Genomic DNA, 24388 nt, shown 5'->3' with positions numbered 1-24388 from the left:
GCTTCTTTGCTTTCTCTATTCTTATTTCCAACCCCACCTCTCTTTCTCTCTCTCTCTCTCTCTCTCTCTCTCTCTCGCTCTCTCCTTCTATCCTCTAGCCACACATTACAGCAGTATGCTCCAGCAGGAGGGTGTCATTGATCTTCTGAAGGCCTTGGCCGCACATCCCGACACACATGGCAACATCAAACGACTTTGCGACGCCGTCCTGTGCATGGTGGAGGAACGACAGAGTGACTCCAGGTCCTCCAGCAACAAGACGGGACCACAGAGCTCATGACAGAAGTGAGAGGAGGATAAATAATTTATTTTGAGCCCAGAACTTGCTAGAGATATGAGGTTGCAGATAATACTGAAACAATCTTGGAATAAATATTTATTGTGATGAATTATGCATTATGAAAGTCTTTAATATAGATAAGTATAATTATGAGTTCACTGGTTGTGCAGTCTATTTGGCCGAGTTAGAAAGTTATTCCTCTCATAATCTACATCTCAACTTTGAATGCCCTGATTAATATTTGCACTATTGTGCAGAGAAATTACAGTATAGTCTCAAAACTCATGAGCTTATTTAAGTATTGTGGGTGACTAAAGCGTGCGTGCCTGAATCGTGCAGAGAGCCTGAGACTGTCACCAGGGGGCGCTTTAGTACTGCAGCTCCAGGGCTGTTCTGTCCTCAAGATATGTTGAGCCCACACAAATATATTGTTCATAATATGCAAGCGATCAATATGCAAAGAGTATAGATTCAAGATCATTCAAGTTCACAAAACACCCGGAATTGGCAGTGTTTTTCTGTCTGTGCTGAGGGTCTAATGATAAAATGATCAAGTTATCCCCCCCCCTCTTGTATCCTAGATGCTGAATTCATTATACTTTATGTAACAGCTGGGGAGACAGAACTGCTTGTAGGCATCTACAGAGTCTATTCTAAATTGGCCTATTAATAATTCCTTTTGGAAAGTGGATTAACAAGCTCACATGAATATTTGAGCTGCACCGTCGTCTTTAACTTTTAAGTGTCAAATCCCCTCGATTCACATTTTCAAATCCCCTGAAGCGCGTTAAAGGGATCTGCTAAATGGAATATGACTGTGATTCAGTTAGACAGAAGCCTTAGTAAGTCTTGACCCAGCAAGCAATAGCCGTCATTTCCAACATCTCGGTTAGATGTAGACCCTATTTACTGTAATCTGGCTATGTGTAAATCACTTCTAGCCAAAATGATCTTGAAATTGGTGAATGTAGTTTTTGCCAATGAAGCTTGCTATGATATTGGTATGATATTCTATCATGGAAGCAAAGTCATCAGTGATTAGTTTCATTTCTTTGACATGGTCTGTGTAGTGCCCATGCATAGAGTAGCCACCATTTAGCTCCCAATTGGACCGGCTTACTTGCAGCCCACTTCTAGCCAAAACGCTTTCATTGTAGTTTTTGCCCATGTGAGATAGATAATATCCCATCATGTTTGCAACATCGATAATAATAGTAATGTTGACTATAGATGGTGAGCAAGGGTCAGATTTCTCATTTAATTATCAGTGGAATTATGACACAAAAAAAGAGTTGCAGTAAACGGACCCACAGACAGCGTCTCCAACCCTTGAACATGAAACTGGGTCCAGTGGTCTCATGGGGGTCGGGGGGGGGGGGGTCAAGTGCCCCAAGTGAACTTGGTGTGCCGTTACCGTGAGAAGTTCAAGTCATGAGAAGTGTGGGAAAAACGCCCCTGCCGTCCAAAGGCCATACATTATCCACTGCTGTCCAAAGGCCATACATTATTCCGTGGCGTGTCTGGTGATTTAGGTGTTTGTTCTGCGCATGGAAAAACCTGATGGAGATGGATCGCGTGCAAGGAAGTAAGGTGAACAACAGAGAAGACATGTGTGCCGCCTTGTGCTTTATCAAGTCTTAAGTTTCTCTCGGTGTCCCAAAGAGCCTATCAATATTCAAGTGATACACGAGACAGAGGCAGGCGATCAGAACGAGATGTTGCGCAGAAATAAGGCAGAGGAGAATGAGCTGAAGAAGGATAGTAATTAAGCAAGGAAACGGGCAGATGGTGGAGGCAATGGTGCAAAGCCTGAGTCGGAGTAGTAGAGACAAAAGAAAAGGTAATAGAGATACAGGTAACAAAGGAGGGAGGGAAAGTGACAGGTGCACAAACAGAGCCCAAAATATCTTAAAAAGAGAGGAGGACGTCCGGGTTCTACAGCGGTAGATTCTCTGCCTACCGACATGGGTGCCGTGTCTGCGGCAGTGTTGTGGGTAACGCGTTACAAAGTAACGCATTACTGTAATCACATTACGTTTGTCTGTTACGAGTAGTGTGAGGCATTACGGGTCCTAAATCCAGTCATCACATTACAGTTAATATTCAAACACTTATGTCATTACGTGCATTACACAAGTTCCTCAATTTATCAGCAAGATGGGGATTGAATCTGCAGGATTATGGAAAAAACATCAAACGTGCAGCAGTGCTTTTTCATGTACTCGTTTACACAACACAACAGCTGACTGTTATAAGTCGTTAATTGCTAGGATGGATGGGCCGGAGGGACGGGGAGGAATGAGATCTTGTGCATGTCATCATTATTAGGATAGAGATTTGTGCTGATATATGGGCATATGTAAGCTTTAATGTCACTAATTAATTAATTAATTAGTTAATTGTTAACTGGCGATTATGTGACAATGCATCTCAGGCTGCCCGAGTCAGGCGATGTTGCGGAGTAACGCAAAAGTAATGTAACGAGTAGTGTAATGACTTACTTTCTCCAGGGAGTAATTAAGTAAAGTAAGGCATTACTTTTTTAAAGTAATGTGTAATATATCACCTTTTTTTGAGTAGGTAACGACCCCCAACACTGGTCTGCGGGTGGGAAGCTGGATTATGTGTCCTGGTCGCTGCACTAGTGCCTCCTCTGGTCTGAATGCCGTGTTCCTCCCACGCACTACATCCTGCTGGTTAAACACCTCGCTCTCTGGTGAAAAGAAGCAGCTGGCAACTGCACATGTGTCGGAGGAAGCATGTGCTAGTCTATAACTCTCCCTAGATCAGCAGAAGGGGTGGAGCAATGACCGGGACAGCAGGGGGAATTGGCCAAGTGTAATAGAGCTCAACAGTCTTTTTTCTTTTTCGCAGCCTTGGTTCCGGAAGAGAATTCCTTAATTCATTTTCTCTATAGACTTTTTTTTTAAAATCCTTATAAAGAGTTTTAAGCCAAGAACTAAGCCAGATGAATCACGAGTGACCATAACATATTTCACTCAGAGCAAAAAACAAAATATAAAAACGGGGGGAATGGGGACATCGTGTATACCGGTGTATATATATATATTTATTTATTTTCACTTTTTTTTGCTCCAAGTGAATGTGAGGAAAAAATATAAAAAGGAAGAGAGAGAGACAAGTAAAAGGAAAAGGGAGTGATGATAACAGAGAGACAGGGAACAGAGTGAGATGACGGAAATTAAAGGCGCTTTTTTCCACACTCCACAATTATTTGCCCCCAAAAATAAACCACAGAGGAATCTGCAGATTCCCTGTCTCAGTCTGAAATATCATTGTTGAGCTTAGTGTGAGTAAGCATCTCGTTATCTCACTTGTGCAGCCAGCTCCGTCGGCTTAACATCATTGTGAACCAGTCTGGGCCCCCGGAATACACTCTAGTGTACAATAGCACAAATCTCTAGCTCAGCAGTGTGTGTGCTTACATATATATTTGTGTGTGTGTGTGTGTGTCCCTGAGCTAGCTAGACCCCGGTGTGCAACATAAGGTCAGCATATGGGATTTCGACCCGGCCGCTAATTACCTGACCCTGTAAAAATACCCACAGAGTAAAGAAGGGAAAAGTAGATTTGAAACAGGAAGAGAGGTCAAACAACAAGACAAAGCAAAAAAAAAAAACACTTCTCCAGGCAGAACTGTGACGCACAAATGACCTTTTATTGGTGGGTAAGGACACAGAGTTGGCAGGCAGGCCCCTCCAGGCCCCTCCCCCTCCAGGCCCCTCCAGGCCCCTGAGCCTGTGTGCAGATATAATAACAGCAGTATAAGACACCCACCTCTCTGCCAAGTGGGGGCAGCTGGGGGCAACTGGCTTTCTCTCCATTGTCAATCAATAGCCCCTCGCTCGCACGCCCAGAGGAGGCCGACGTCCAGCTTGTTGGTAGCATAGGGCCGATAGGAAACATTTCTCACACAGGAATTGAACACGCTCGATTTCATTCGTGTGAAACGATACAGCCCGGCTGGAAGTGACAACAATGACAGAGATGCTATGGGTGCAAACTGAGAGAAATTAAGATGGAGAAAGCCTGCGGCAGTCCGCTTTGGCCTGGAATGAAAACCAATTGTCTTCACATCTATCATTCATTCTAGGTCTGCACCACTTACTCCTCTCTGCCTGTGCCTTCATACTGTCAGGATATATTACAGAGCCAAAGTGAACGTCACTTCCTGCTTCAGCACTGTACCAGAGATTTTCATTCCCTATTTATTTTCCCATAGACATTTTAAAAATAGTTTTACTTATTCAAACCAAACGTTCAGATATATTTAGAAACAGGAGAGATCGCATAACATTTCACTCTGACCAAAATGTAAAGAAATTGTGGATTTAAAGAAAATATTTTTTCGATGTTGTTTTTTTAAGTTTTGGTCTGCGTGAAATGTTCTATGGTCTCTCCCGATTCTAAATGTAGCTGAACCGTTTGGTTTGACCGAGTAAAACTCTTTGTATAAGCATTTTACAAAATATCTATGGGAAAATAAATGGTGGATGAAAATCTCTGGTACAGTGCTGAAGCAGGAAGTGACGTTCACTTTGGCTCTCTATAGACGGTTTTAACTTGACAACAAAAACATTCTAAATTGAACCCCCGCTCACTTCCTGTTGCAGTGTTTGCTATGGACATAAAAGAAAAAAAAACATTCAAGTGCAGGACTGACCATTCCGTGAAAACCGTCTATACAGCTGAGCGGCGAAAACAAAAGTAACGATGTCAAGTGAATATTTCTGCAGTTTGCCGAATGCTGAGAAAAAGGAAGTGCTGTGGGGTTGCGCTCTGGTGAAAACCATCTATAAGCTAAGTGACAAAAAAAAGCAAAGGAAAAGTACAAAACAAGGAACACTCATAATATACCATTTATATGTTTACAATTGTAAGCATAACAGATGTCAGTAACTTAATATAAGTTGCAGCAGTATAATATTATGTACTATTATGTCCAGTTCCAGCTTAGCGCAGCGGTGTGGTTGGTTTGATTCAGCGCTACGCTTGACAGCAAATTGGTTCTGCCGCCATGTGGCCGTGATTAATGATGAAATATGGCTGAAATAATTGAAAGGCAGACACACCCGGTTAGCACAGCGCCAGCCACTGGAAATATATTTCTCATTTCAACTTTGGTGTAACTCATTCCAATGCTCTGTGACCAAAGGATTTCCTTTCTATTCTGTTTGTGTGTGTGTGTGTGTGTGTGTGTGTGTGTGTGTGTGTGTGTGTGTGTGTGTGTGTGTGTGTGTCAGAGAGCAATTATAAGGTTGGTTAGAGTTGCTTTTACTTGATGTCACAGCTCATGTCTTCAGGCATTATACAGTGTTTTTTTGCCTTCAGCCCAGTAGGTGTTTGATTTAATTGACATGCCGTACAAAATGGTGCAAAAATACAAGCTGACCCAGCGCAGGCAGTAAAGGGGGCTGTGGGACCTTCTGATAGGTGGCCTACAATAATGCACCCTAACACCCCGACCTGTATAATGCACCCTAACACCCCGGCCTGTATATTGCACCCTAACACCCTGGCCTGTGTGAGCCACTGAGCTACGGGACGTCCCGTTGACATCACTGTGGCTAAATGAGGACGGCCCCCGTCCTGAGGCACATGCTGCCCACACTGACCCTGGCTGCACTCTGACAGGACACCCAGATGCAGTGCCTCAAACACACCATTCAAAGTACACAATGTGTAAATGACAACAGTGCCACACTACACTACAGTATATGTCAAGTTCACTGTTGGATTTCCGGGCTTTGACTGTGTCGAATGCTGCTATTCTGTTAAGTGGGAGTAAGAGGTTTAGTGAAAGTGGTGTGTTTATATTGCAAAAGTCAGGACCAAGCTTCTTATAAACTCTTATACATTCCTAGGGGTGATTCTTGTTGGAGTCAGTAAGGGAGGCAGAACCAACACATTTGTGTGTGTGTGTGTGTGTGTGTGTGTGTGTGTGTGTGTGTGTGTGTGTGTGTGTGTGTAGTGTGATAAGTGCAAGATATTGAAATGAAATTCAGCAATTTAGTATTATTGAAATGTCGCACCGTTTGCTACCACCGGGTCCCATAGAGGAAAAACTGTGAATACTAACAGGAGTTTTTTCCCTTTAGACTGTGTGGTGGGAAGACGGGAGGGTGGGAACAGCAGCCGTGTGTGTGTGTGTGTGTGTGTTTATCAAGAGGGAGATCTGTGGGCGTTCCCTGTCATTCCATCTGGGTCACTGTGGCGACAGCGACCCAGACGGTGATCCCATTCCTCCGCCGCACCCTTCCCCTCTTGCAACAGGATGCCTGGGCCATCCCGTTGCCTCATAGCGGAACATAGTTGTGTACCACTTACAGCTGAGACTAACCGGGATATGCATCTATTATGTATTATTATAAATATGTAGATAATATATAGATGCAGGTTCATTACACAGACCTCAATAGGCATGCACATTATGCAAATCATTTGGGATATACTGGAGGAAGGAACCCATGCAAATATGACATCACCCACAGCCCTGAAAGCAACCAGTAACCTATAGCTGAAGCATCTGAGGCATCTGAGCGCACATACTGCTTTAGTAGGCAACTTACAGTTACAGCACACGGGTCAGTGACTTGGATTCATATCTGTGGCATTAATGCCATGAAGTATGTTTGGGTCATTACATGCATAGATATGCATAATGCAACAGGATCGCTGTCTTACACCCCTTATATGAGGAGAGTAAGCAAACTCTCTCTCTCTCTCTCTCACACACACACACAAGATTCATTCCTGAGAGTCTTATTTCAGCGGTGTAATAGCAGAGGTATTACACTCAAAGGCCTGTCTTCTTGTTTAGAATGCCACATGTAGCGACAACAGGAAGAACTACACAAGTGATTCTCAACCTTTTTCATATCACGGACCCCTAATTTAGTCCACATTAGAGCCATAGACCCCCATTTGATGAGATATTTTGTCTTGGGATGTTTGACCCAAATCTGAGAAGATTTTTTTATTGTTAGATGTGATCTTGTCAGGAATTCCATGAATATCTGTTTTGTATAGAGAGATAATAGTGAAACCAAGATCAAAATATTCTTCTCAATTCTATAATTGTGTTCTTTCAAGCAAAAATAATGCTGAATTACCAATTGATCAATTTGCTGGGGACCACCCTGGAACTCCCTGAAGGACCACTGGTGGTCCCCGGACCCCACGTTGATAACCACTGAACTACACAATAAAGGTCAAACGAGAAGTTAACTTGGCACAATGTCGCACTTACTATTCAGAAGCAGCATGTTCAAACTGTTGGTTCATTAGTTACACCAATAACACTGTGCATTTAGTTCATCATCCCAACAAATATGCACATCCGTGCCAGTAACTGCATGACGCAATGTTTCCCAGCAGTTTTGCAGATATTGAGTTAATTTTGCAGATGGACACAACAGATGGAACGGATCTGTCACTCGAACAAGTCCAACTGCACATAAATACTTCTGGCAGCACCACCACTATATCTCACTCCTCACAACCTAATATGCACAGTCCAAGTGCGTAAATCAAGTGAAAGCAACTTAGAACCAACCTTGCTGCTATTATAGCATCAAGTTGACATTGTTATTAATTAGTATTTGCCTACATCTAGTCTGAACACAGCATAAAACCTACGATGAAATGGCAAAAAAGTGGCTCAATTGAATCAGTTGAATATCTGGTGTGATCCTATTGAGCAGTGACTGAATGAATATTTATTCAAGTATCACTCTTGTAGTTGTGTGCTGCAAGCTTGTGCCACATGTTTGGAACTTTTTGAGAAAATGTCTTCCCTATACACGATCTTTGTTGTAAAACCCCACAGAGGAAGGCATCCAGAACCTCAAGCAGCCACTTTGAGCCACAGTGTAGATGTCCCTCTGGGTTTTACACCAGCTGTGTGCAGACTCAAGAAGTACAATTTAATTACACTTATATATTGTGAGCTTGTTCAGGTGAAAAATCTACGGATCCCCCCGTATTGCAGCTGTTGTAGGGATGAAAGGAGAATGACCTAACCTACGTTTATAACAACATTCCCTGTCAGGGCCAATGGGGGTGCTGCAGCCAGAAGGGTGAAAAAGATGTCCGTGTTGATTTATACTGTATTCCACACAACTTTGTGATTGTAAACGAGGTCTACAGGTGTCAGTCCTCAGACAAAGCAGAAGTTGATATCGGGGTTCAGTGATATTTGTCAGTCTTTTTTTTTTTTTTTTTTTTTTCCCGATTTTTTATCCCATTTTATCCCCCGTTTAGTGCTCATTTGATTGCTCAATCCTGGTTGCTACTCCATCCTCTGCCGATCTGGGGAGAGCCGAGACTGATTCCATGCTTCCTCCGAGACATGGGCAGTCAGTCAGCCGCTTCTTTTCACCTGCCAGAGGAAGCTTCACCGGTAGGACATAGCACGTGGGAGGTTCACGCTATTCCATCCAGTTCCCCTCCCTCTGAACAGGCGCGCTTAACGATCAGAGGAGGAACCACATTAGCAACCAGGATGTTGCATGTTTTTGTGAAGGGGGTTCCTATATGAAGGAGACCCCCGGGAGGCACGGGGAGAACATGCAAACTCCACACAGAAAGGCCATTTTGCCGACCCCACCCGGGCAGTGGGCACTCGAGGACATGCGGTGTGTGGACGGGCACGCATTCCTTCAGCGTTCACCTCGTCCCCAGGTGGGAATCGAAACCACGACCTTCGAGCTGTGAGGCGATAGTGCTAACCACTGCACCACCGTACCTCCCTGATATTTGTCAGTCTTGGCTAAAAGGAATTTCCTACTGTGTTCATCGCATTAGTTGTGTTATTGCTGTACAAGTACAACTTCCAACGGCTGTAAATTCATTACAATATACACACAAGCGTTGGGGTCCTTGTCAATTCAATCAAGCAATTCAAAATGTTAATCAAAGTCTCTAATTAACTTACGAATGATGGAGCATGAATGACTCTCAAATGATTACATTTAGGAGCTCTGTGGCATTTATTTTAATGTCTCTCTTCTTCTTCTTCTTTTTTTATCTTGCAGAAAATCTAATTTTATTTGTCATTTGGCCCCAAATCTGATCAAGGCTTTTCGGTGCATCAACAGTGCATGCAGAAACAGAGAGGAGAGGAGAGGACCCTGCATCTGAAGCAGCTACCCAACAGAGAGAGGATGGAGAGCAAAGTAATTATCACATTGTCCTGTTTACCTGGCGTCCAGCAGGGCCCACTGCCAAAATAGACCTCAGCAGCAGGCACATGTTGAGGGCCCACTGTCAAAATAGACCTCGGCAGCAGGCACATGTTGAGGGCCCACTGCCAAAATAGACCTCAGCAGCAGGCACATGTTGACGGGGCCATGCAGCTCACACAACCTCGCACTCATATAGACCTCAGCAGAAAAACCTCATTGTTTTTTTCTGGGCTAATAGCTGAGGGAAGGGAAACTCCCATTACAAAAAACGCCCACACACTCAACGCACAGACGAACACACTCGTCTGCTCGCTCACACTTACAGATATGCACGAGCACACTCACACATACAGCTACTCTCTTGTGTGCTTGTGCGCATAAATGCATATACAATTACAGAAGTATATCCTGTCCTTTCATACAGATGAGTAAGCACACCACTCTCACGCTCAGAGGCTCTGTCACGTATCTCCTGCCATGGCTGGCGCCATCATGGAGGTCCACTGGAGAATTGGCTGTGTGCAAATAATGCTAAACGACAACCAGGCTAGAATAAGTTGTAGTGTAGGTGTAGATCCATTCAGTAATGTAATGTTATAAGTAAAAGTGTCTGATAAGGAGGTTTTTGTTGCGGATATAGTATCAGGAGACTGTGTGACTTTGGTCCTATCTCGACTCCAAGCACAGCTTGAGAAGAGTCAGCTCAGGTAACCTTGTGCCGAGTTCAGATTACACGATACGAGCCCTGATTTTACACTCGGCGACTCAGGTTTTTGGGGCTCGCTGACAAAAGTCCCCAGATCGGAGCCGAATCGGCGTTGACTCGCCGCTCGCAAAACGGTGCTCGATCGCTGTGTGTGAACTCTTCAAAGACACGATCCGAGGGCTCGCCGATGCATCACAGATGCCCGACAGATATATCTGGTCGTGATGGGAGTGCCATCAAGGTGCTACAGCCAATGAGAGCGCAAGACACAGGGTGAGGCAAACACGGTGAGATGACAGCAACAAGGCAGCCGAACTAAAGCTGGATGGATGAGCTGGTATTTGATTGGCTATTACTGGTCTTATCTGGACAGGGGTCTGCTGGTCAAGGTGGTAAATGAGACAGATGGTGGTAGACCAGCATAGACCATCATGTGCACAAATATATACTGAGCTGGTTACCAGCTAAATCAGCATTTACAGAGCATGCCCAGCATAAACTAACCTCCAGCATAACTGGTCTATAGGCTGTTGTTTTCAGCAGGGATGATCACTTCCCAGTCAAAACCAACACAGACATTAAACCATGTGTATTGATGTCTATTGGACTCTGGTGAGATGGCCACGTCATGCGTGACGATGATGATTAGTGTTCACAGCTAATGTTGGCCAAGATCTGAGGACCTCCAACATGGCAGCCAGCGTGTGCACCTGAATGACATTCCCACTAGAACGGTTCATCTCACTCTCCGACAACCAAGAATAGTTCTCTGTTAAATCCTCTCTTTTCCCTGTCAGACAAACTGATTGCAGGTTCGTTACAGACTTCACAGACAGTTCTGGAAGTTCATCTGAGGCACTATGGCTAAGGGGATGGTTCTTGCGGGCAGAGCGGGACCAGGTGATCAAACAGTATGTGAGGTTTTCAAGTTCTCGTTGCTTCCGGCCCCCATGTCAGGCTCCGCTTGGTCTTCCGGATCGAGCTCTTCGTCTTTCTTCTTGATGTAGCGCTCGTAGACGATCATGACCACGCCCATCACCCAGGCAGACACGGTGCCAGCGGCGAAGATGACAAAGCCGATGACGATGAAGAAAAGGTAGTCCCAGGAGCCCAGGGTCTGGTGGCACAACGTCCGCAGCTCAAGTCCCACCTCGCCCAGACGCCGGCCCTCCATGTCAGCAGGCGTGCCGCACACCGTCTGGCCCTCATCTGCAACATAGACACACCAGGTAGAAAGGAGATGGGTTGATCATATAACACAGAATGGTACACATTAAAGTTTTAGGTAAGGAAGTATACCGGAAACACCGGGATACAGAGAGGCGACAGCAATACAAGACGAGATGTATCCGACACAGGAAGACTTGCAGGGTGTGGATTGCTTCTTCATGACATCATCAGTCCAAGATAGTGACATATGGCCCATTTTCCTGGCCTGGTAACCAGCCCCAATGAATCCTTCATTAAGGTCTGGACACTGCTATCCGCCACCAGTGTTGGGCAAGTTACTTTCAAAATGTAATATACTACATATTACTAGTTACTTTCATTTGAAAGTAATACATTACTTTACAATATTACTGTCTGTGTAGAGTAACTTGTTACTTATTACACTACTTTTGCATTACTTTCACCAAAATAACAGCAGCAGCAGGATGACATCGCCGCCCCGGAAACCATCCTGAAAGATAATTTCAACCGTCTTGAAGTCAGTGTAAACCGCCCAAGATTCAAAATGTTATCCTTTTCCTTTGTTATTGTCATCTATAGTGGTTATTTGCATAAAAACACAGTTTGATTAAGAAATGATTGTATCTTTTTTAAATATGTGCTTTGATGGGGGAAAAAGTAACTCAATTGGTAACTTGTGTTACTTGACAAAGTAACTGCTATAATATTACTGAAATTCTATTTGTAATAAGTTATATTACTGAGTTACTGCTAAAAGTAATATATTACATGTAATATGTTAATTTTGTAATGAGTTACCCCCAACACTGTCCGCCACTGATTCGGTGATGTATTTTTCAGCCCCAACTGATTGGTTGCTGTCTGTGTCAATCATCGAACTACTTCGACGATTCTGCACCAAAGAATTTGATAAGAACTGAAGGTAATACCTTGTTCCACCGATTATTCTACTGCAGCCCCAATGACAGCAGCACTGTTCTCTCGGTTTGTCTGTTCTCAACTTCTCACTTCGTTAAACTCTTTGTCTGGAATACCAGAAACAGTTAACCGCATCGATAAAGCTTTATTTTTAGAGCCACAATATTGTTATATAAATATCAACAACTAGCCTTAGATATCAAAGCTGGTGGGTTTTATGGAAAGAGCAAGACTCGAACTGGTTGACAGTTATATCAAACTGGTCATTCAGTGGCGTTTTACTGCCACATAATAACTAACGTGCTAACAGCTAGCTAGCCTAGCTAACATACAGGTGTGTTGTTGCAGCGCTCTGATGCGTTATCGGTAACGTTATTTAGTAAGGTTCCCGCCTACATCGACCAGCCAATCAGGTGTCCCGGACAGTATCTGTCCTGCATAAACGCAGTGGATGGGCGTGGGTCCAGACCCATATGAAGAGTGATGACAACTGCGAATCATATGGGGCTGGATACCAGGCTACCATTTCCCCTGAACAACCAATACAACTGCAGCTATTTTGTTCTCAATCTACAAATTGCAGCGTAGATGTGATACATTCAAAATGTCTATAACGGCAAATGAAGTAACTTTACTCCCTAAATCCACAGGAATTCTAGTCAGCACACCTTAACCAATTAGACTGAAAGGATCCTTTGAACTAATTGTCAGGGCTTCATCAAAATGCACAGGTAACTCTGCAAGGAAAGGTGATATCAATATTGCATGTCATCATTAAACAGAAGGTACGGGTAAATAATTCAAGCACACCCGGTGGTGGTGCCTAACCTCACAGTACACACGTCACGTCCGGCTGGTTGAGTGTGTGTTTTTGCCGCGCGAAACTCTGGTTTTTATACTAAGATTTCGTCTGTTTTGGCGGATCCTGGCAACAATCTGTGTTACTAATTTGGATTTACTCCTTTTCGGCACTGAGATCATCAGAGTTGTTTCAGATCGAGAACTTTAAAAACTGATGTTTTGGTTCTTGCCGCCTCTCCTGCTGCTTGGCTAGGCTCGCCTTTAGCCTGGGGCTAAGCAGTTTTAAAGAGGTAAACAAACTGAGCTATCGGGGACACAGCAGTACAAACAGTGAATACGGCTTTCAGGATTATCCTACCTGCGGATGATATCGCTGGCAGTCGGCCGCTCTTCGGCCGTCTTTCCCCGGCTGACCAGGTAGCTAGCTCGGCACTTGAAATGGTTGCTGCTGCTGATTTGTCCGACCTCAGATCGGAGCTGTCGTCCTTGGAGAAGCTCATTCATGAACTCCTACACCGCCAGACCCAGCTCACTGACCGCCTCCGGCAAGCCGGCGTGGAGCCCGCTGTTGACCGTCGCCACCCTGCCAATGTGCCGTCTTGTGGGGCCGACTCAGCGGTGCCCTCCACCTCCTGGGCTACAGTGGCGAGGGGCGATAAGCTATCCATTCCCCTCTTCGCTGATTCAACAGGTGAAGAGGATGATGACCCACTTCAGCTCTCCAACAAATACGGTCCACTCCAGGGTCTGGATGAAGATGGGCCACTATTTCCCAACCCGACGGCGTCTCCCACACACTCCCCGTTTGGATCCTTTTCCATGGGTCTGATCGCTAAGGGCAGCGGTGCCGGTCCTGGACCTTCCTCCCGCAGGAAGCGCACCTCTCCCCGCAGTATTGCATCAAACACTCCCTCTCCCCCCGCAAAGCGTCCGCGGGCCTCTCCCGTATCTGCCCCCCACTGCTCCCTTGTCAACTCGCCTGCAGCTGGCATGTCTAGTCCCCGTCCCCCTCCTCCTGTGGCTAGCTCTGTCAAGGCTGGCCTCCATATTCCACCTCCGGAATACATCCTAGTTGGCGATTCCATCGTTAGATACGTTGCTATTCCAAACGGCATTACATACTCCTTTTCCGGCGCAAAAGTCCTTGACATAGTGGAATATATCCCGTCCATCATTGAGCGTCACCCGTCTGCCCATACAGTGTTTGTTCATGTGGGCACAAACGATATCAGGTGTAAGCAATCAACCAAACTTGCCTCTGATTACGAGACACTAGCGGTGACGATTGAGAGCCTTGGCAAAATTTGCATTTTCTCTGGTCTAATTCCCACTCTCCGACGGAGTTCTGAGCTCTTTAGCCGCCTCTATAATATTGACCAGTGGTTACGTCACTTTTGCTCAGCCTGTGGATACGGCTATGTCGACCATTTCGACTGGTTTTGGATGGAGACTAACCTGTTTAAACCTGATAAGCTCCACCCCAATAGCAAAGGAATTGGTGTTATGGCCATGAATTTCTCCTGCCATCTGTCCCGCATTGAATGACGCTATATTTCTGTCCCGGGCCCAGTTCAAGATACATCTCAGTCTGTTCCTTATCTTTCCAATAGCACTCATAGCCCACATATTTCACCTATCCCAGCTATTTTGTGTGCAGAGAGCTCCCCCTATAGGATTTTCCCCCTCCCCATCCCTGTCATTTGGAACCGCAGCTCACAGCGGCTGTCTGAAGGCAGGCATCGCCGGCGTGTAAACGCCTCTCACTTGCGCCCGTTGCCTCTCGCCTCTCCTGGCACTGATGAAGCTACCATAGCATCTATCAGTTTGGCTCTGCTCAACGCTCGCTCTGTTGCCAACAAATCATTCATCCTCAATGACCTATTTATTAAAGAGAATATGGATTTTCTTTTTCTCACTGAGACTTGGCAGCGAGATATGGATTACGCAGTCCTAAATGAACTTTGCCCTGCGGACTGTAGCTCTATATCCTCGCCTAGGCTGTCAGGCCGTGGTGGAGGTCTCGCAGTCGTTTTTAAAGACCGTTTTGTTTGTCGATCAGTAAACACAGAGACCTTCCCCTCCTTTGAACTACAAATAACTAAAGTTGGTCGGTTGAACCCGTTTTACTGTATTTTAATTTATCGACCCCCTGGCCCATCTGCTCCTTTCTTGTCTGATTTTACTGAGTTTTTATCATCTGTTATTAAGCTGGACAAAGTTTTAATTACAGGTGATTTTAACTTCCACATTGATGACGTCACCTCTAAGGCGGCGTCTGATTTTATTTCTATTACTGAGTCTTTTAACTATGTGCAGCATGTCTCTGGTCCCACTCACAGAGCAGGCCATACGCTGGACTTAGTTTTCTCCCATGGTTTAACTGTTGATAATGTTCACCTAGAGGATTTTCTGATCAGTGATCATAAGTGTGTTTTATTTGATGTAGTTTTTAATCTGGACTTGCTGCCCCAAAAGCGCACTGCTCATAGGCGCGTTGTCAATCAAACCACAGCTGAAAAATTTTCAGCCTTATTTAAGCCAGAAAACATGTCAAACTGCACTGATGTGGAGAGTTTTGTCCAGTCATTTAATGATCAGTGCACTGCTGTGCTGGACATAGTAGCCCCTTTTAAAAATAGGCTTTTTTCCTCTGGAAAATCATCCCCCTGGATTAATGAGCCTATACGCAGTTTTAAACGAAACTGTAGGAAGGCTGAACGCCTATGGAAAAACACCAAACTAGAAGTCCATCGGTTGAATTTTAAAGAGCTTTTAATCATTTTAAATCAAATGATAAGGGATGCCAGGACTGCCTATTTTACCGATCTCATTGAATCAAGCAAAGGAAACTCAAAGGTTCTCTTTGAGACTATCAACTCCATAGTGTCTCCTCCCTCTCCTAATGTACCTGTTTTTTCGAACATTGAGTGTAACACTTTTCTTAATTATTTTGTGGACAAAGTTAACAATGTAAGAGCAAGCATTCCTCCTTCAACCAGCAGCCATCCCACCATTACTCCCTCCGGCTCCACAATTCTGGACTCCTTCTCTCCTGTAACACTAGAAGACCTCACTAAATTGCTGCGTGAGACAAAGCTCTCATCTGGCCCGACTGACATTTTTCCTTCATCTTTGTTTTTAGATGTTTTTAATGCTATCGGCCCTTCTGTGTTGTCCATGATCAACCTCTCCCTTTCAACCGGCACTGTCCCCAGCCATTTTAAACATGCTACAGTTCAGCCTTTGCTGAAAAAAATGAATCTGGACCCCTCTCTCCCCAAAAATTACAGACCCATATCCAAATTGCCATTTTTATCCAAATTACTTGAGAAAGCAGTCGCAAAACAACTCACAGCCACCTTAGAATTACACTCTCTATATGACACATTTCAATCAGGTTTTCGTAAGCAACACTCAACAGAAACAGCTCTTCTTAAGGTCTCGAACGACATTATGATGGCGGCAGATGATGGCAAGTATACTATACTAGTATTACTTGACCTCAGCTCAGCATTTGATACGGTTGACCACAGTGTTCTTTTAAATAGGCTGAAACATTTTGGCATTTCTGGTTCTGCCCTGGACTGGTTCACATCGTACCTCACTAATAGACATTTTTCTGTATCTGTGCAACAGTTCATATCAGAATCTGCCTGTCTGTCATGCGGGGTGCCTCAAGGATCGGTCTTGGGTCCATTGCTGTTTTTATTGTATATATTGCCCCTGGGTCAAATTATTAGTTGCTTTTATGGTATTTCTTATCACTTTTATGCGGATGATATCCAGTTGTATTTTTCTTTTAAACCTGAAGAGACAAACAAATTGTCAATTTTAAATGATTGCCTGGACGCAATAAAAAACTGGATGGCTGACAACTTCCTCCAGTTAAACTCAGAGAAGACTGAGACTCTTATAATTGCTCCAGAAAATAAAGCGCCATACATTAAGCAGTGTATTGGGCCATTAGGCAACTGTGCACAAAACAAGCTGAGAAATTTAGGAGTCATTTTTGACACGTCAATGTCCCTTGACAGCCACGTGAGCCAACTCACACGCTCTTGTTTTTATCAGCTCAGGAACATTGCGAAAATTAGAAATGTTGTGTCCAAAGTTGAACTGGAAATGATTATTCATGCTTTTATTTCTTCTCGTCTTGATTTTTGCAATTCTGTTTTTACTTTGTTAAGCAAAACCTCTCTGGGCCGTCTACAAATGATTCAAAATGCAGCTGCACGGCTTTTAACTGGTACCAACAAGAGATCCCATATCACTCCCATTTTATATTCCCTACACTGGCTTCCCATTAAGTACCGCATTGATTTTAAAGTACTGGTTTTAACTTTTAAAGCCCTGCATGGTCTGACGCCACAATACATCTCTGATCTTATTATCCCCCACACAGCAGGTCGACCTCTGAGGTCATCTGTACAGTCCCTGCTTGAAGTCCCTCGTACCAATTTTATAACTCGTGGTGACCGTGCTTTTAAATCAGTTGCTCCAGTTTTATGGAATGCCCTCCCATTATCTCTGAGAACCATAGACTCTTGTGGCATTTTTAAAAAGCAACTGAAAACATTTTTATTCAGACAGGCTTTTGGCTAGGTTTTTAATCCCTGTTTTATTTCTTGTTCTAATTGTTTTATTTGTTATATTTTATCTATCTGTTTTATTTGTCTTCTAAGTCTATTGGTCTGTTGTAAGTTTGTATTTTGCACAGTGTCTCGCTACCTCTTAATCTGTAAGCCACTGTTTTTATGATATCACTACTGTTTTTAATACTGTAAAGCACTTTGTGATTTTGTATCTGTGAAAGGTGCTATACAAATAAACTTTACTTACTTACATTAATATCATTTTGCATAACGTGTGTGAGTGAGAGGTGTTTGGCAGCACTCATGCAGGTTCACACGAATAAAAGACGAATTAGAAAACTCCACCATGATTATAATGTCACCCTTATCAGAAAACCACAAGGAATTAGACGCTCTGTGCACTAGTGTCTCAAGTTGATACAGCATTAAATTACCACAAATTGGTGGGCGAATTATTCAAACTCCTCTCTCCCCCACAGGATTTAAAAAGGCTTTTGTGTGACTCCCCAGCACATAGTCCGGGTTCTCATCAGCAGGCAGGCAACTACTGTAGGTGCGATTACGCCTAAGACCTTTGCTGCAATCCACAAATTCCTAATGGAAACGTTGAGTTGGGTTTCTCTCAGACAACTAGATGGGTACAACTTCAAAGGCTCTCTCAGTCACAATGTATTCTGCGTGTAGGGAAATTAAATATGCCCCCGTGACGGCGTGCTGACGGACGTTGAACTCTGCGGCGGGTGACAAGAAAGGCATCTGACGTCAAAGTAATCCTGAAGCCTGCATGTTTTTGTGACAGTGAGTAGAAAGTGGATGCAATACCCTGAGCGCTGCCATCTCCATCGCTGCAGCCGTGTGTTTTTTAATAGGCTTTTGTTGTTTCACAGCTTGGGGGGAATTCCCATAGGAGGAGATCAAAAGACTTGGAAGTTTCTGCACAAGGAACAGAGTGCTGCTGTGGCCCCTATTTCTCCACCAGGTTCTCTTCATTTGCATACGCATCGTGCTGGCATATTGTGCTGTGAAGAATCTGGTTTATGCATATAGCCGAACTGAGAAGGCCAATATTTCAGACCAAATGTAGACACTCCCCTGCACACCCTTCTAGACACTGGGGGGAAATGGTGGACGATCACAGACTAGACATGTGTAAAAGAGTCTCAGAGAAACAACCTCAGTGCACAAAACACCTTAATATTGTCACCCTTTTGCACCAACCATGTCTCCACTTGTCTCAAATCATAATAATCCCTCTTTAATCTGTCTTGTCTCTGTCATCGACACATCTTCCCTTTATAACTCAAGTGGATTTTGCAGGGGGGAAAGGGATCTCTCTAGCTTTCACTTGAGGATTCACTTGACCGGTATATTTCATATAAAAAGAGCAAGATTTGGTCAATTTTTTGCCCACTCTGAATCTAAATCTGTTTCTCATTATCCCGAAAGAAGCTATTCAGTGGCTCCCGGATGTGAGAAATAGCACGGAGAGCTGGAGAACACGAGGACAGTTATGCTTCTCTAAGCCCTTTCCACCACGGAGAATTCCAAGCCTGCTGCTGATCCCTCTGAAAGGCTTGCGCTGCTGTGCACTGTTCCCATAATATACAGTCAGACTCATTATAACACATACACACGTGCAGACACACACACACACACACACACATGCATTGCACACACACACTCCACGAGACACGACACACCCAAGTATAGCATCTTATTTCCCTGCACAGTTTCTTGCCAGAGGAAACCCTTCTGGCTTCAACCCCCAAAGGGACCGGCATCAAAGGCGAGGGCTTTCCCTCTCTCCATCCCCGTCACTTCACTCTATTTCTAGACTCTCTCCTTATATAACAGCAGAGGGAGAGAGACACAGAGAAAGAGAGAGAGAGAGAGAGAGAGAGAGAGAGAGCTAATCTGGGCAGGAAGGCAGGACACAGGAGAATGTGTTAGTTCCTTCCCAAAGGTTGGTTCCTCTCTAATGATGTGTTTCCTAAGTCGAGGAGACAAGCGGTCTGTGTTGCGCAGACCAGGTGAGACTCAGACGTGTTGCGCGGACCAGGTGAGACTCAGACGTGTTGCGCAGACCAGGTGAGACTCAGACTGTTGCGTGGACCAGGTGAGAGTCAGACCAGAGATAAGCAGGCGTTATGGAGACGGAGCTCCCTGCCTAAACACAGACGTCTCCAAAATGCCCTCCTTCTGTTTTGCCCCCCCCCCCCAAAGTCCTATATGTAGGCTACACTTTATCTGTGGCTATGTGTGTCTGTCTGTGTTTATATGTGTGGCTCTGTGAAAGTGAGCATGTGTGTGTGTGTGTGTGTGTGTGTGTGTGTGTGTGTGTGTGTGTGTGTGTGTGTGTGTGTGTGTGTGTGTGTGTGTGTGTGTGAGTGTGTGTGTCTGTGTGTCTGTGTGTGGGTGTGTAGGTGCCAGTGTTGTAGTTAAGTCACTATATCCCGAGTCGAGCCTCCAGTGTTCGAGTCTGAGTCATCATTACCTGAGTCCGTGTCCGGATCTGAACATGAGTGTGAATCCACATGTAGACCACATGTCCCTGCCCTGCACTAAATTGAATAATGTCACAGTATCATAACTATTATATCTTATACCAAATTATTATGGCCTAATACAAAAAACTAAATTTTTTTTTTTTTTTTTACCATTTAACAAGTCCAAGTCCTCTCCAACTTCCAAGTCCGAATGCATGAATGCTCAAGTCCAAGTCTGAGTCATCAGTGATCAAGTACAACACTGGGTAGGTAGGTCACTATGTATTTGTGTGTGCATGTGTTATGCATGTGGTCTGACAGAATACTGCAGAGTATGAGATAAATTATTGTCTGTACTATTCTCTACATGTGAGAGTGAAAGAATGAGGGAGAGTGTGAGACACGTGTGTGTGTGTGTGTGTGTGTGTGTGTCTGTGTGTGTGTGCGCGCGCGCGCGTGCGTGCGTGCGTGTGTGTGTGTGTGTATGTGCGCATGCCTTTTCTGGCAGCTGTCGCTGGAAGATACTCCAATCCAAATTAAGCTAGACAAAAGGCAGTGGGCAGTAGGAAAATAGGACAGCTCTTGCAGGACTCATTTTGGATTCTGCCTAAAGCTGCAGGGGATGGTGGAGTGCAGTGTGTGTGTGTGTGTGTGTGTGTGAGAGAGAGAGAGAGAAGCAGGGGGTGCCTTTGTACAGTAGTAAGTGTGGTGGTGAGTGTATTATGGCGTTAGAATTATGACTGGGCCCTTGCTCAGTAAGATACCCTATAAATAGTGGCTGCTCTTTTTATATATCGACACAATAATAATAATAAGTCAAAGAAAGGAAAATCGGACACATCTATCAGCTTGACAGTAATAAAACAAATGGGGGGGATCGATATTTGATTCAGCACCTATTGATCGGACTATAGCAGCACAGTGTCACACTAGCTGAATAAACTGGAGATTGATTGGTCGTGTCTGAGTTGAAGGAGTTGGCCCATGCTGAGACTTGCTACTTTTCCTCCCAAACTGCAAATTGCACGGGAGGGGGGGGGGAGGGGGGCTCATGAATACAGCTGCCAATACCCAGAGAGATCACATGGCTCCCTGCCCTCCATCTCATCTGCTACTTGATACTCTGAAAGCTGCTATACGCTCCACTGCAGTCACCTGCATCTCTGCCCACTGAAAGCTGAGAAGGGCTGAACTTTGGAGACTCCCATAAACTGGGTATAGTGGAGTTGAGGTTATACTATACACACTACAATACATATTAAGTGTCATTTAATAAATTATATATTAATACACTATTCTAATGTGGAATATGTCAACTTTAAATACTTCTTGCACTACCTACTGTACAATAATAATTTCCCATAATGGCATGAGGTAGGCCCTACTGGTCCTGTGTCATCAGAAGTGCACAAGTGACTGGGAGTTTTGACGTGACATGGACCATGTCAAAACTCCCAGTCACATGTCACATGGCGTAAAGCAGTGAGTGGTTCGAAAAACTTTTTCACACCAACTGACACAATTAGACCACGGACCGGATTTGATCAGATTTTGTCCCAGCGACCCCTCGACATGATTTCTGCTTTTAGATGTTTATTACAGATAAAAGTATATGAAACATGTCCAAAATAGTCATACATTCTGTCATTGTGTTACTTATGGATGGAATTATAGCGAAAAGAAAGTATGCCCCTTTTTTTGCCCCTCAAGGACCCCTGGGGGTCCCCGGACCCCACTTTGAGAAGCACGGGTGTAAGGGAATCCAGTGAGGGCTCTGCATGTGCTTTAAAAAGAGTGTGAACATGGAAACATTCTAGGGGCTGGAGGAGTGGGGAGTTTAACAGTGCCATGAACAGATGCTCAGTCAGCTATTTTAACAAGAGCCAATTACCCATCAAACACACTGATTTGGTTTGAACTTTTTCCTGCAGAATACAGACTGTGTGCACTTTCTGTGCAGCAGAAGCACTTTAAAATAATTGTTTGGCATGTGGACCCGACCCACAAGCAAATGCCATTATCCCATAGGTCTAATCTATAAAGGGTTATCTGAGGCACTTGATACAGTGGAAAAGAGCAACATAGGCTATTTGTTATGATGATGTGAAGTGTGGAAATGCCAGCATTAGCCAGCCATATGTCACAATATGATGACAGGTATGAAGAATGGAGAAAGTCATATCCTAGAATAGAACTGCTGTGATAAAACTATAGCCTGCCCTATGCTCAATGGTGGACTCATCACCTTGGAACTTGAAGTCCTCCAGTTGCACCCACAGGCAGAGGTCCTCGTTGTCGCACTCGCAGCTCCAGGGGTTCCCGCTGAGCCCCAGGGAGCGCAGGCTGGGCAGCGCGATCAGCGAGGTGATGTTGAGCACCGTCAGGTTGTTGCGGCTGACGTCCAGCACCTGCAGCACCGAGTTCTCCGCGAAGGCCTCCGGGTGGATCTCCGAGAGCCCCGGGTTGTCCGTCATCCTCAGCATCACCAGGCTCGCCAAGGGCCCGAACGTCCTGTCCTCGATCCGGGTCAAGGTGTTGAAGGAGAGGTCCAGGTAGGCGAGCTTCCGTAGATTCCCGAAGGTGGACTCGGATATCTCCGTCAGGGAGTTGTTGCTGCAGTCCAGGTAGACCAGGTCGGAGAGGTAGTTGAGCGCCAGCGGCGGCAGCTCCAAGATGCGGTTGTTGGAGATGATGAGCTGCCGCGTGGCCAGCGGCAAGTTGACGGGGAAGGTGGTCAGGTATTGCCCGGCACATTGGACCACCAGCTGGTCATCACACACGCAGCGGTCCGGGCAGCCGGTGGCCAGTGCCGGCGACGTGGTCACCCGCGTGGCGAGGATGAGCAGAGCTATGAGCCGCAAGGATTGCGCACTTGGCTGCGGGGCAAGACGCATGACACCGCTGAGGGCTTCATCAACCCCGTTGGGAGAGAGTCAAACGCAATGGCATTCTTCATTGATGCATCCTTACCAAGTTGTTAGTCACAGGAATTTGTCCACAGAGGTCAAAACTGACGTTTGCCGTTTCCGTGCGTGGCCACTTCTTGTGCGTAATGTCTCAGTCCATTCCGAGTGGCCGTGTTGTGGCTCCAGCGCGCATCCTGTATCTTGAACTCGATCACAACACAAGCCAACAAGCCTTCATTCAGTTCCAATTCTCATTAGCCTAATTCACCACACTCCTCTTCTTGTATCTCAACATAATTAACTATTCACACATTGACTGGCCACAAAGTATGCTCGTGTGCTGCGCGTCGCGCTGATCGCGGTCGGTTGTTCCCCTTCGTGTGTTCGCCATCCTCTCTCTTTCCCCAACTAAATCCAAATGAGGGGGGCGCGCTCAACTCTACATGGGGGGAGGGGGGGGGGCGTTGTGGAGTGAGCTCACGCTTTGGAGTGAGCTGGAGTGAGAGGGGAAAGCGCTGTGTGGCGGAGGGCAGTTAAAAACATCGAGGCAAGCAAAGTGTAAACTAATCCATGTTACCAATGTGGAACCTATGTGTCAATGACCTACTTTAGAGTGCTGCAGCATACATGCCTCAGGTCACAGGTGTGTGTGTGTGTGTGTGTGTGTGTGTGTGTGTGTGTGTGTGTGTGTGTGTGTGTGTGTGTGTGTGTGTGTGTGTGTGTGTGTGTGTGTGTGTGTGTGTGTGTGTGTGTGTGTGTGTGTGTGCGCGTGTGCGTGTGTGTGTGTGTGTGTGTGTGTGTGTGTGTGTGTGTGTGTGTGTGTGTAAGAGAGAGAGGGGGGTGCACCGTGCACAGTTGTGTGTGTGTGTGTGTGTGTGTGTGTGTGAGAGAGAGAGAGAGGGATGCACATTTGTGTGTGTGTGTGTGTGTGTGTGTGTGTGTGTGTGTGTTGCATAGGCATACACTAATCAACAGCATCATTACAATGACATCAGGTGTGTGTGTGTGTGTGGGGGGGGGGGGGGGGGGATGTGTGTGGTGGGGGGTGGATTGGTAGTGTGTCGCACACAGAGAAGCAGGGGCACCTGACACCTGGGAGTCTGGGACACATTACAGTGATCCGATCTCACTTGTGTGATCCCTCAGTGCTATCACTGGCTGCTATCTAGAGGGCCATCGCTGAGGGATGGGTGTCTTTCCCCTATACATCAAGCTTCTGTGTCTCAGGTCTATATGCACACTACAATCCAATCCACAGGGTTTTCACTATAATGAATGGCTGACATGTGCCACCCACCCCTA

At 45.2% G+C, this 24388-nt stretch overlaps 1 protein-coding gene and 1 pseudogene across 2 annotated transcripts in view; one reads left to right on the top strand and one right to left on the bottom strand.

The window, feature by feature from the left end:
* LOC310796775 (protein zyg-11 homolog) overlaps nucleotides 1–280 on the top strand; it is a gene marked incomplete at both ends in the record, with an annotated part of 36702 nt that extends 36422 nt beyond the window's left edge. Inside the window, one exon of the mRNA XM_083659010.1 lies at nucleotides 99–280. Coding sequence (XP_083515136.1) covers nucleotides 99–280 — 182 coding nt within the window. The remainder of the gene's footprint in view (nucleotides 1–98) is intronic.
* A 10816-nt stretch (nucleotides 281–11096) lies between these two features.
* On the bottom strand, nucleotides 11097–23113 carry LOC310796774 (leucine-rich repeat-containing protein 52 pseudogene; annotated as a pseudogene). Its single transcript has 2 exons — nucleotides 22426–23113; nucleotides 11097–11401 (listed from the first exon to the last, which is right to left on the bottom strand). The product of its transcript is annotated as a leucine-rich repeat-containing protein 52 pseudogene (transcript).
* Between the last annotated feature and the right edge of the window lie 1275 nt (nucleotides 23114–24388).

Source organism: Poromitra crassiceps, assembly GCF_964638095.1.
Source record: "Poromitra crassiceps genome assembly, chromosome: 23".
In the NCBI taxonomy this organism is placed as follows: Eukaryota; Metazoa; Chordata; class Actinopteri; order Beryciformes; family Melamphaidae; genus Poromitra; species Poromitra crassiceps.
The sequence above is the reverse complement of the archived record's forward strand: the minus strand, read 5'-3'. Positions and strand labels throughout refer to the sequence as shown.